Source organism: Schistocerca serialis, chromosome 1 (genome assembly GCF_023864345.2).
Source record: "Schistocerca serialis cubense isolate TAMUIC-IGC-003099 chromosome 1, iqSchSeri2.2, whole genome shotgun sequence".
In the NCBI taxonomy this organism is placed as follows: Eukaryota; Metazoa; Arthropoda; class Insecta; order Orthoptera; family Acrididae; genus Schistocerca; species Schistocerca serialis.
In genome coordinates, this window is record NC_064638.1 from 1164497762 (window position 1) to 1164511497 (window position 13736).

A 13736-nucleotide genomic window follows, 5' to 3' on the forward strand; every position below is an offset into this window, starting at 1 on the left:
ATTATTATTATTACACCTCTTACTTCTTGTCTTTAAAATTTATCGAGCAGAATGTTATGATCCAGGATGTCAAAGGGTGTTGACAGGTCTGGAAAAATACCTGCAACTAATTTATGTTCATAATTGGATTTTAAAGCATAGTCTAAGTACTCAAAAAACAATGTCTGTGTGGATTCAGACTTTCTACAATCATGGTGTTGTGCCATAAGAGGAGGCTATTTTTTATGAAACTTAAAAGCCTGTCATAAGAGTTTTTTAGAATTTTTAAGAAGAACCTTTTTTTTTTAGCAGTGGTGAAACTTTTTGCTGTTTTGAGAGTATCTTGAAAGAGATCAATTTCTGCAGAGAGGTTGAAAATTTTTGCCAGCAGTTTTGCTACGTGGTGAGTGCATTCTTTTAATATGAATTCAGGCATTCCATCAGGGCCACTTGACATTTTATTGCTTAACGATTTAATCTTACTTATTATCTCATCAGGATTTGTTTCATAAACATTCAAAGAAGCAATCAAGATCACCAATTTGCTGGAGAGACTTGGGACTGGTTCTTTACAGTTTATTTGAATGAAGTCTCCAGCCAGAGAAGTGAAGTATTCATTGAATTTTGTCATGACTGAAGTTGGGTTTGTGAATTTTGAGCCCTCTAGTGTGAATGACACATTCTCTTTTTTTTGGTACTCAGCTAAAAGTTTGTGTCTTTACAGCTCTCCACCTAGATCTCATTTTTTGGATGAGTTTCTTATCAAATTGTCATTCCACATAATTTTTGCCTCCCACACTACTCTACCATAGGTTCTTTTGTAGGCTTTACAATAATCTGAAAATTCTTGGATGACTCTATATTTCTTAGAACAGTACTGCAGAAGTCTTTTTGTCTCACTGTATATTTTTATTCCTTTAGCTGTCCATTGCTTAGTATTGTTAGGTTTTACAGTTTTAGCTTATTTGGAAATGCTATATTAAAATAGTAAAGAAAGATATTCTGAAAACACATGTATGTGCTATCAACCTTATTCTGAATGCAGATGCTTTTCCAATTTTCCTCAACCAGTAAGAAATTAAAAATTTTAATAGTGTCTTCAGAAAAAGTTCTTTTTCCAACTGCTTTTTTTTACAACTGCTACTACCTGTTGGTATTTCTATACACAGCAGCTGTACCTCATGATCACTATAACCCATGCTCAGTAGTCTTTTGTAACTTGTGTCTGAGATGAATATTTGGTCGATGATGAAGTTCTGTTAATCTTTTTGGGCAATGTATTGTGGGGATCAATTGAATGTGGCATTCTTTCTGTGATTTCCCTAAAATCGCTCCAGGCAAATGCCGGGATGGTTCCTTTGAAAGGGCATGGCCGACTTCCTTCCCTAATCCGATGAGACCGATGACCTCGCTGTTTGGTCTCTTCCCCCAAACAATCCAATCCAAATCCAATTGAAAGTGTTACATTTATCAAAGCATTACTGATACTTTTGAAAAATCAGTATTGAAATCATCACATAGCACTATCTTCATATTTAATGCACTGATCCTGTTCAGCAGAATCTCTAGTTTGTTCATGATGACTTCCACTTGACGATTTCGACTTGATGCTCTATACATGTTAATAATTATGAAATTAAAGTCTGGTAGCTTAGTAATGGATAGGTTAAAGTCTTTTTTCAACTGGCTCAGTATAACTTTTATTAACATCAGGCCAGACAAACGTGTGGTTCCTGAAGAGGGACAGGAGCCTTTTCAGTAGTTGCAGGGGCAACAGTCTGGATGATTGACTGATCTGGCCTTGTAACACTAACCAAAACGGCCTTGCTGTGCTGGTACTGCGATCGGCTGAAAGCAAGGGGAAACTATAGCCGTAATTTTTCCTGAGGGCATGCAGCTTTACTGTGTGGTTAAATGATGATGGCGTCCTCTTGGGTAAAATATTCCGGAGGTAAAATAGTCCCCCATTCGGATCTCCGGGCGGGGACTACTCAAGAGGACGTCGTTATGAGGAGAAAGAAAACTGGTGTTCTACGGATCAGAGCGTGGAATGTCAGATCCCTTAATCGGGCAGGTAGGTTAGAAAATTTAAAAAGGGAAATGGATAGGTTAAAGTTAGATATAGTGGGAATTAGTGAAGTTCGGTGTCAAGAGGAACAAGACTTTTGGTCAAGTGAATACAGGGTTATAAATACAAAATCAAATAGGGGTAATGCAGGAGTAGGTTTAATAATGAATAAAAAAATAGGAGTGGGGGTAAGCTACTACAAACAGCATATTGAACGCATTATTGTGGCCAAGATAGACACGAAGCCCATGCCTACTACAGTAGTACAAGTTTATAAGCCAACTAGCTCTGCAGATGATGAAGAAATTGATGAAATGTATGATGAGATAAAATAAATTATTCAGGTAGTGAAGGGAGACGAAAATTTAATAGTCATAGGTGACTGGAATTCGAGAGTAGGAAAAGGGAGAGAAGGAATCATAGTACGTGAATATGGATTGGGGCTAAGAAATGAAAGAGGAAGCCGCCTGGTAGAATTTTACACAGAGCATAACTTAATCATAGCTAACATTTGGTTCAAGAATCATGAAAGAAGGTTGTATACATGGAGCAATCCTGGAGATACTAGAAGGTATCAGATAGATTATATAGTGGTAACACAGAGATTTAGGCACCAGGTTTTAAATTGTAAGACATTTCCAGGGGCAGATGTGGACTCTGACCACAATCTATTGGTTATGACCTGTAGATTAAAACTGAAGAAACTGCAAAAAGGTGGGAATTTAAGGAGATGGGACCTGGATTAACTGACTAAACTAGAAGTTGTACAGAGTTTCAAGGAGAGCATATGGGATCAATTGACAGGAATGGGGGAAAGAAATACAGTAGAAGAAGAATGGGTAGCTCTGAGGGATGAAGTAGTGAAGGCAGCAGAGGATCAAGTAGGTAAAAAGACTAGGGCTAGTAGAAACTTTTGGGTAACAGAAGAAATATTGAATTTGATGAAAGGAGAAAATATAAAAATGCAGTAAATGAAGCAGGCAAAAAGGAATACAAACATCTCAAAAATGAGATCGACAGGAAGTGCAAAATGGCTAAGCAGGGATGGCTAGAGGACAAATGTAAGGACGTAGAGGCTTATCTCACTAGGGGTAATATAGATACTGCCTACAGGAAAATTAAAGAAACCTTTGGAGAAAAGAGAACCACTTGTATGAATATCAAGAGCTCAGATGGAAACCCAGTTCTAAGCAAAGAAGGGAAAGCCGAAAGGTGGAAGGAGTACATACAGGGTCTATACAAGGGACTTGTAATTGAGGACAATATTATGGAAATGGAAGAGGATGTAGGTGAAGAGGAAATGGGAGATACGATACTGCGTGAAGAATTTGATAGAGCACTGAAAGACCTGAGTCGAAACAAGGCCCCAGGAGTAGACAACAATCCATTAGAACTACAGACAGCCTTGGGAGAGCTAGTCATGACAAAACTCTACCATCTGGTGAGCAAGATGTATGAGACAGGCAAAATACCCTCAGATTTCAAGAAGAATATAATAATTCCAATCCCAAAGAAAGCAGGTGTTGACAGATGTGAAAATTACCGAACTATCAGTTTAATAAGTCACACCTGCAAAATACTAACGTGAATTCTTTACAGACGAATGGAAAACTAGTAGAAGCCGACCTTGGGGAAGATCAGTTTGGATTATGTAGAAAGGTTGGAACATGTGAGGCAATACTGACCTTACAACTTATCTTAGAAGAAAGGTTAAGGAAAGGCAAACCTAAGTTTCTAGCATCTGTAAACTTAGATAAAGCTTTTGACAATGTTGACTGGAATACTCTCTTTCAAATTCTGAAGGTGGCAGGGGTAAAATGCAGGGATTGAAAGGCTATTTACAATTTGTACAGAAACCAGATGGCAGTTATAAGAGTCGAGGGACATGAAAGGGAAGCAGTGGTTGGGAAGGGAGTAAGACAGGTTGTAGTCTCTCCCCGATGTTATTCAATCTGTATATTGACCAAGCAGTAATGGAAACAAAAGAAAAATTCGGAGTAGGTATTAAAATCCATGGAGAAGAAACAAAAACTTTGAGGTTCGCTGATGACATTGTAATTCTGTCAGAGACAGCAAACGACTTTGAAGAGCAGTTGAACGGAATGGACAGTGTCTTGAAAGGAGGATATAAGATGAACATCAACATAAGCAAAATGAGGATAATGGAATGTAGTCGAATTAAGTCAGGCGATGCTGAGGGAATTAGATCAGGAAATGAGACACTTAAAGTAGTAAAGGAGTTTTGCTATTTGGGGAGCAAAATAACTGATGATGGTCGAAGGAGAGGGGATATAAAACATAGACTGGCAATGGCAAGGAAAGCGTTTCTGAAGAAGAGAAATTTGTTAACATTGAGTATAGATTTTAAGTGTCAGGAAGTCGTTTCTGAACGTATTTGTATGGAGTGTAGCCATGTATGGAAGTGAAACATGGACAATAGATAGTTTGGACAAGAAGAGGATAGAAGCTTTTGAAATGTAGTGCTACAGAAGAATGCTGAAGATTAGATGGGTAGATCACATAACTAATGAGGAGGTATTGAATAGAATTGGGGAGAAGAGGTGTTTGTGGCACAACTTGACAAGAAGAAGGGACCGGTTGGTAGGGCATGTTCTGAGGCATCAAGGGATCACAAATTTAGCATTTGAGGGCAGCGTGGAGGGTAAAAACTGTAGAGGGAGACCAAGAGATGAATATACTAAGCAGATTCAGAAGGATGTAGGTTGCAGTAAGTACTGGGAGATGAAGAAGCTTGCACAGGATAGAGTAGCATGGAGAGCTGCATCAAACCAGTCTCAGGACTGAAGACCACAACAACAACAACAACAATAATGCATATCTTGAGACTGAAGTTAACTTGCTTCATCATTTCATTGCCAATGTTCAACAACGCAGATTATGTCTACATTTAGTTTGTACTGGAGTAATTCTTCCAACGTGGTAATTTTATTTGTGAATGACTTAATATTATGGTGTAATACAACAGAATCTGGGCATTTAGAAACTTTAGCTGAAGTGGTTTTTAGTTCTTTACCTAAAGGCATTTCTTCTGTAGCATATACTCTAAAAATGTTTTAGTGTCTTTTTTGTGTGTGGCTTCTGCTTTCTGGTGACAATTGGTAGGTGAGTTAACTTCTGGAGCTTGTACAAGTTTTGCTTCATTTATCTCTGTTCTCTTGGTAATTTGCATTTGGCCCATGAGACTGTTGTTTGCAGCTTGTCTAAAGCACTTCATAATCTCTATTTGTTTGCCACTTATCCTTTTATAATCACTCTTCCTTGAAATGCAAGTAACTCTTTTCCTGATACATTTAAATGAAATCCATAGACTGCATAGAACAAATGCCCCAAGCTGCTTATGTCTACAGCAGTGACGTTCTTAGTGTGAGTAAATACTTCAGTGATGCACTTGTTTGCAACACTAGTTTCTGGTCCATATATGACCAGGGTGGTAAATCATGATGATGTGGGATAGTCAGGACAAATAAATTTGCACAAACTAAATTATTTAAACATTTCCTCATTTCTGTAGTAACGTTGTATGTCTGGTTTCTATAGATGTTGTTTGACCCACCTTTTAACACAACAAAATTGTTTGTATTCAAACTAGCTGTCAGTTAATTTTGTTAGGTTTGTTATTTCACTCAGTGAAGCCCATGGCTGTACAAAACCAGATCCCTTGAAATTACATGTTCCCATCAACACTGCAGAAATTTCATAGCCATGACTATTGCCTAACACACAGATTCTTTAGTTTATTTTTCCATGAAAATTTCCTTAATTTGGCAAATGAGATGACTTTTTATCCTATTCTGGTTTCAGCTTTTTGTATACATTACTCTGTGCATGAAAGCTTTATACTGAAAGTTTTGGATCAAGGTGGCCAAGCAGAAGCAGTATTTCTTGATTTTCAAAAAAGCATTTGACTCAGTACCAGACCTACACTTATTGTCAAAAGTAAGATCATATGGCATATCAAGTAAAATTTGTGACTGGACTGAGGACTTTTTAGTAGGGAGGATGCAGCTTGTTATAATGGATTGGGAGTCATTGTCAGATGTAGAAGTAACTTCAGGTGTGCCCCAGGGAAATGTGTTGGAACCACTGCTATTCATGTTGTATGTGAATAACCTTGCAGACAACATTAATAGTAACCTTAGACTTTTTGCAGATGATGCAGTTATCTATAATGAGGTACTGTCTGAAAGAAGCTGCATAAATATTCAGTCAGTTCTTGATAAGATTTCAAAGTGGTGCAAGGATCAACAACTTGCTTTAAGTGTTCAGAAATGTAAAATGGTGCATTTCATGAAATGTAAAAATGTAGCAGCCTGTGACTATAATATCAATGAGTCACATTTGAAATTGGCCAACTCGTGCGAATACCTGGGTGTAATACTTTGTAGGGATATGAAATGGAATGATCTTGTAGGCTCAGTTTTGGGTAAAGCAGGTGGTAGACTTCAGTTTATACTGGGGAAGTGCACTCAGTCTACAAAGGAGAGTGCAGACATTGGGACACCTCACTGAATGTGTTCTCAGCAAAATTTAAGCCACTGCAAAGGTAAAAGGTGGACACACCTCCCACAGTGTCCAGGTACTCTTGATCAGGTAGTGCATTCAAGCATTATTTGGTTCCATTACATAATATTTAAAGGCTCTCATCATAACATGTAATGGCTTCACACAATTGTGAATTCCCAGAGTCAGATATTATGTGCAGTTCTAATCTGGGCCACAAAGTTCAATTCAGTGCCTTGTATTAGTCTTCATGTAGCAGTTTTCACAAATGTTAGAGTATTTCATTTACTGCTCACCTGCTTGCCTCGGAATTCGATCTGGAAATTCTTAGCAGATTCCTGTGTCACTCTCCCACCAAAGTCAAGCTGATACACCTGACTGCTCTCATTCCACATGGGAGCTTTGTTGTGCATCACGAACTCTCTGCGCCGTGGACTCTGAGGCGTTGGACTTCCATCGATACCTTTTCCACGTTTTAGCTGTGCAACAAGCGAGAAACTTAGAAGTAAAATATTCACTTGCACATCTGTACATGTCTATATATGCTTGATGTCAACATTTTGATTAAAAAAACTGCAAAATTTACATGTGTTTCCACTATTTCAGTAATATTAATGGCATTTAAATTTTTGGGAAGAAGATGTCTTGATAACAAGTAAAAACACTTAGAATGTATAAAATGTTTGTATCTATTAATTTTTGGGAAGAAGACGTCTTGATAACAAGTAAAAACACTTAGAATGTATAAAATGTTTGTATCTATTAATTTTGATCATCTCTTATTTCTTTTGCAAAAAAGACCACAGTAATTTATTGTGTGTTTAAATACAAGACTAGTAAAGCAGTTTCATTCTACATTCAAGGAAAAGGTAGTGCAGCTGTACTGAGACTGAAATAAATATAACCATTTCTGCACCAAATACTGTTGACATAAGAGAAAGTATATCAGAGGAATCAAATTGGTCTTTATAAAATTATACCTATACAAAATTCAACAAACATAAATAGATAAAGTAATCATATCACTTCAGTCTCTGCATGTACAACCAGTTATAACATATACCAAGATTTACTTAACAAACCATAATGCTGAGGCAGTGATCAACAGAAAACATTTATTTCTAAACAGGCCCATAACTAAGGAATGCCACTCACAGATGCACATTGGATATGACACATGATAGAGGAATGCATAGATAGTTTAATTTCATGATACAGTAGTAGATTTATCCTTCAATTTCTTTTGGACAATATACTAAAATTTTTATGTATTCTTTAGCGACATTTAAATTGCTGTGTTTTCTTAGTACGATTAAAAGGTGGCTTATCTCTACTACACTGATAACTCAAATTTTATGCACAATATTTCAGTGGCATGAATCTCACCAATCATTGAGAGTGAAGGTCACACACACTATCGCTGCCTATAATCAAAGCAATAATAACACACTGTTGGTTTGAGTCTGAGCTGCAAGGACAGGCAAGTCCAGTGAACAGCACATAATGAAAGAGGTTTGGTTGTCAAAAATTTTTGAATAAAAGGCGAATAGTCAACTCTGCTGGTCATCCGAAAAAATATCTGTTCTAATTAGTTTTTAACATATACCCACAATGCTGCAAAATGTAGAGATGAATTTTTTCAAAAGTACTCCATATATAAATTTATTTATATTATGTGGGATCAACATGCATAGTAAAGTCCATAATAAAATATTTTTAAAGGTGATAATTGCATGCAAAGTGGTGGTTAAAGGAGGACAATTTTTATAGTTTCATTTGTCCAATTCAGTGAAAGTAGTAAGAAATAATGATAATTTATAAGGATAATGTGAGTTCAGAGTTATAAACAGAAGAATGACAGGAACAACTTATATAAATTAGAAAGTCCAAACAGAAAGTGAAAAATGGCTCTGAGCACTATGGGACTTAACATCTGAGGTCATCAGTCCCCTAGAACTTAGAACGACTTAAACCTAACTAACATAAGGCCATCACAGACATCCATGCCCAAGGCAGGATTTGAACCGGTGACCGTAGCAGTCATGCGGTTCCAGACTGAAGCACCTAGAACTGCTCGGCCACTGTGGCAGGCATACAGAAAGTGACACACGTTCTGACAAACATTGGTTCTGCATGTCCTGGACTAATCCATGCTCCTAGTTGAGCTGTTTTTCCATCACTGGAATCAGCCTGAACCTCTTTTGAGTTTCTGAGCTGTTATAAACCTTTGCCATTAAATTCTAAACATCTCATATTGTCTGTGGAAGTATGTCATTATGCAGTGCTCTTTATGGTCAAGAGAAACCTGAAATTGAGGGGAGTGTCTCCACGAGAGTAAGGAGACTCTGAAAAATGGAAGAATGCTGCTAAGTGTGTGTGTGTGTGTGTGTGTGTGTGTGTGTGAGAGAGAGAGAGAGAGAGAGAGAGAGAGAGAGAGAGAGAGAGAGAGAGAGACAATGACAAATTAATGACTCGTTTAACATGTACAACAATGTATCTGACTGCAATGCTCCTACAAACATATTTATATTAATTTATACATTAATCCATATGAAGTTCCTTAAACTCAGTCCTTCTCAGGACTGAATTTTTTTTAAAAAAATAAACGTGTGCTCTTACTGGATGAGATTCCCTCATTCACTTCATTTAAGTATATGGCAGCAATCATGTCAAAACACATCTACACCTTGTATCTCCTTGGGAATTCAAACAATACCTTTACATAAATCACACAATAGTTTTGTTGATTAATGAAGTAACTTGCTATTTTTTTTTCTAAAATAACATGGAATTTATTAGGCCACTGGAATGTCATGATCATTCTAGGAAGTTTTGACTGGCGTCCTGAACAAGATTGGGCAATAGCGATGTAGCGCCAGTCTCTTGTGTGACCATCATCATAACCATGACAGATGATGTATTGAGTCCGTGAATTATAAATTTTCTGGCCCTTATTTCATCATCAGTTTTGTATTGCTTGAAACATTCATGCTTTTTGGGGGCTCAGAAAACTTGTGAGCTTCAGTTGTCATGACCAACTCTGTCCTTGCATATTATCAACACTGAGCACAGTCTTCAAAGAACTCAGCATTCCATGCTGGCATACATCATATGTGACCTTAATATAGAGCTATTTCTCTATTGATGCAAGCAACTGTTACTTGTGGACTGCATAACCAATGTTCATTCCAACTCGTTGAAATATGTTAAGTTGTCCAATTCACATTCACAAATATTGTATGGATATGATTGATAGAACTGATGAAACTGAAATGAAATTGACAATTTTACAGAATGACGAATGATTGCTCTCAATACTGGCACTGTTTTAGATTCTATATGACTTTATGAATGCTATTCACAGTCTGCAAATGTGTAGTCATCTTTGTAATTTATGTACCACTGACTTTGTAAGTTTCCCCATCAGAATAATTTATGATTCTCTCTTGGGTTTGCAGATGTATTTTCCAAGTCAAGTTCACACAATATTTTGGGGGTCTACCTGGCCATGATCTTCAGGTGATGATTCTGTTATTTAGTTGTTCTGAAGCTGGCATCTCTGTATAGGCCAATGGAGAGTCTCAGTACATGTGCTAAGTGCAGCGAGTGCTGCCCCCATTGCGAAGGATATTATAATCACTGCCAGTGAAAGAGGCAAATAAAAACAAGGTACTGCTGCTATAATTAATCATTAAAGTCTTTTCCTGAATGAGAATGTCATGCTTTAATGCAGGTCAGCACTGAGTTCCATGACTTTCTTAGAGGATAGCCCCTGTCCCTATTAAGATGATCGTGTGCCTGGCAGAATGATGGTATTCTGTGGTATAGAATTTACTGTTCACCTAAACATATTGACCAGTATTTGCTCGTAATTAGCTGTCAGTCCACCGTATCAATGCACGGGGATCCTGAGGATGCTGGTCTAAAGACTGTGTACCATATCTGATGCAGAAAGATTACTGCATGGAATCAAGCATCTGAAGTCACTATTGAAACAAAACAGATTCTTAGAGAAGCTGATCTGTCATGTCTTAGAGTCCAGATCACAACTGGAAGTACAACAAGATGGAGGAGGAGGAGATTAGTGTTTAACGTCCCATCGACAATGAGTCCATTAAAGACAGAGCACAAACTCGGATTAGGGAAGGATGGAGAAGAAAAGTGGCTGTGCCCTTTCAAAGGAACATCCCAGCATTTGCCTTATGTGATTTAGGAAAATCATGGAAAACCTAAATTAGAATGTCCAGACACGGTTTCATCAGTTGCCTTCCTACCATGTGCTGGAAGCATACGAGGTAAAATAAGGACAATTTTTAGAAATTATAGCATAAATACTGTTTCATAGAGTAGCCAAGGTTAAGCTCTTTTGGGTTCTGTTAAATATGACCTGTGGCTAAGGAAGCCGGCTGTTTATAAAATTTCATGTTACTTTGGTAAAGCATGCACTGATCAAACTGCTCATATTGTTGAGGACAGGTGCATGGAGCATCGCTGCCACACAAGTTTCCAACAACAAAAATACATAGTGATGGGGCATTGCTTAGCAGAGGGTATATAATGAAACGTAATATGACATAGGTGGCTGCTGCAAGTTCTTGTTACTGAGACTGTGTTCTGAAAGAATCCACTGAAGTTTGGTTGTCTTATAGTATTGACATGGACAGGGGCTTTCATCTTAGCAGGTTGTAGAACCCTGTGCTGACTTGGATTAAAATATAATGTTCCCAATTGGCAATAGCCTATATAGGGGTGCCACCTCCACAGTAGCATCACCCCATCACATGTACATACACAAAATGCTTAACTAAATTTTAATTTTTATCTGGGACAATGAATGACATCGTATATGTGCACATGGATATGTGTGTGTGTGCGAGTGTATACCTGTCCTTTTTTCCCCCTAAGGTAAGTCTTTCCGCTCCCGAGATTGGAATGACTCCTTACCCTTTCCCTTGAAACCCACATCCTTTCGTCTTTCCCCCTCCTTCCCTCTTTCCTGGTGAAGCAACCGTGGATTGCGAAAGCTTGAATTTTGTGTGTGTGTTTGTGTCTCTATCAACATACCAACGCTTTCGTTTGGTAAGTTACATCATCTTCGTTTTTAGATATGTTTTTCCCATGTGGAATGTTTCCCTCTATATATACTGGGTGATGAAAAAGTCAGTATAAATTTGAAAACTGAATAAATCACGGAATAATGGAGATAGAGAGGTACAAGTTGACACACATGCTTGGAATGACATGGGGTTTTATTAGAACCAAAAAAATACAAAGGTTCAAAAAATGTCCGACAGATGGCACTTCATCTGTTCAGAATAGCAATAACTAGCATAACAAAGTAAGACAAAGTAAAGATGATGTTCTTTACAGGAAATGCTCAATATGTCCATCATCATTCCTCAACAATAGCTGTAGTCGAGGAATAATGTTGTGAACAGCACTGTAAAGCATGTCCGGAGTTATGGTGAGACATTTGCATCGGATGTTGTCTTTCAGAATCCCTAGAGATATCGGTCGATCACGATACACTTGTGACTTCAGGTAACCCCAAAGCCAATAATTGCACGGACTGAGGTCTGGGGATCTCGGAGGCCAAGCATGATGAAAGTGGCGACTGAGCACACGATCACCAAACGACGCGTGCAAGAGATCTTTCATGCGTCTAGCAATATAGGGTGGAGCGCCACCCTGCATAAAGATCATACGTTCCAGCAGGTGTTTATCAACCAGGCTGGGGATGATGTGATTCTGTAACATATCAGCGTACCTCTCACCCGTCACGGTAGCAGTCACTGACGTTTTGCTGTCCAGCGCTATCTGTCAGACATTTTGTGAACTATTTTTTTTTTTTTGTTCTAATAAAACCCCATGTCACTCCAAGCATGTGTGTCAATTTTTACCTCTCTATCTACATTATTCCGTGGTTTATTAAGTTTTCAAATTTATACTGACTTTTTGATCACCCAGTACATAATAGAGGGAAACATTCCACGTGGGAAAAATATATCTAAAAACAAAGATGCTGTAACTTACCAAACGAAAGTGTTGGTATGTTGATAGAGACACAAACAAACACAAACACACACACAAAATTCAAGCTTTCGCAACCCATGGTTGCTTCATCAGGAAAGAGGGAAGGACAGGGAAAGACGAAAGGATGTGGGTTTTATGGGAAAGGGTAAGGAGTCATTCCAATCCCGGGAGCGGAAAGACTTACCTTAGGGGGAAGAAAGGGCAGGTATACACACACAGGCGCGCGCGCGATCACACACACACACACACACACACACACACACACACACACACACACACACACACACATCCATCCGCACATATATAGACACAGGCAGACATATGTAAATGCAGTACTGGACTAGATCTAAAACATAACTTTTGTTCTTTGGAGTTCGGGTTTTTATAGTCAGTTATTGTTCACAGGTCGCAATTATTTCATCTGCTGAATTGACAGCAGTAAGCATCACATATAGCAATGAAATGGGGCCAAGTAAATTAAATGAATGAAGAATATGACAAAATAGAGCAGATCAAAATCATTAATAATTTCTTAGTAATTAAAGTGTGGGTAATGCAAATGTGCTACTGGTAAATGGGGCTATTTAAATCCTCCATACCACAATCAGTGTTTTGTCATACTTTGTTTTTCAGTTATCTTAATTGCTCCAATTGCAGACAAACATAGGAAAACCAATGTTTAGATTACAGGCCTACTTATTGAAATGTAGTGATGTATTACAAGGATTAACTGTACGAAAACGGCTTCTAGAGCACAAAGAAATGCGGGCATTTTATTAATAAAACTTTTAAATATTATACTACTCACTTTTTGTCGCAACTGTGCTTTTTGGAAACTTTCTAGATCCCTATAATTTCTTCCATTAAATATTTCATCTCCTGAGTGGACAATTTCATCGTCAGAACTTTCTATACTTTTGTTCTTGCGTTGTCGCCTTGACAAAAGTGGTGAATTGAGCAAATGCTTCCTGAAAAGGAAAAGAGGGTTATGATAGCAATTGTGATTAGACATTCATGTTCACAAAAACAAAATTAGGGTGTGGAGGAGCAGATAAATACTATGACATGTAGACAATGCTACATTTCTCCCCCTTACCATATATTTCCTATTCATTTCAACAGTAAATAATTGTGA

The 13736-nt window shown here is 37.8% G+C and overlaps 1 protein-coding gene across 1 annotated transcript in view; it reads right to left on the bottom strand.

Moving 5' to 3' along the window:
• The window catches only part of LOC126456215 (tubby-related protein 4), a 509546-nt gene that overhangs the window by 24139 nt on the left and 471671 nt on the right, over window positions 1-13736 (bottom strand). Inside the window, exons 11-12 of the mRNA XM_050091971.1 lie at window positions 13410-13569; window positions 6865-7047 (exon numbers count right to left, since the gene is read on the bottom strand). Of these exons, the coding sequence (XP_049947928.1) occupies window positions 6865-7047; window positions 13410-13569 (343 nt within the window). The remainder of the gene's footprint in view (window positions 1-6864; window positions 7048-13409; window positions 13570-13736) is intronic.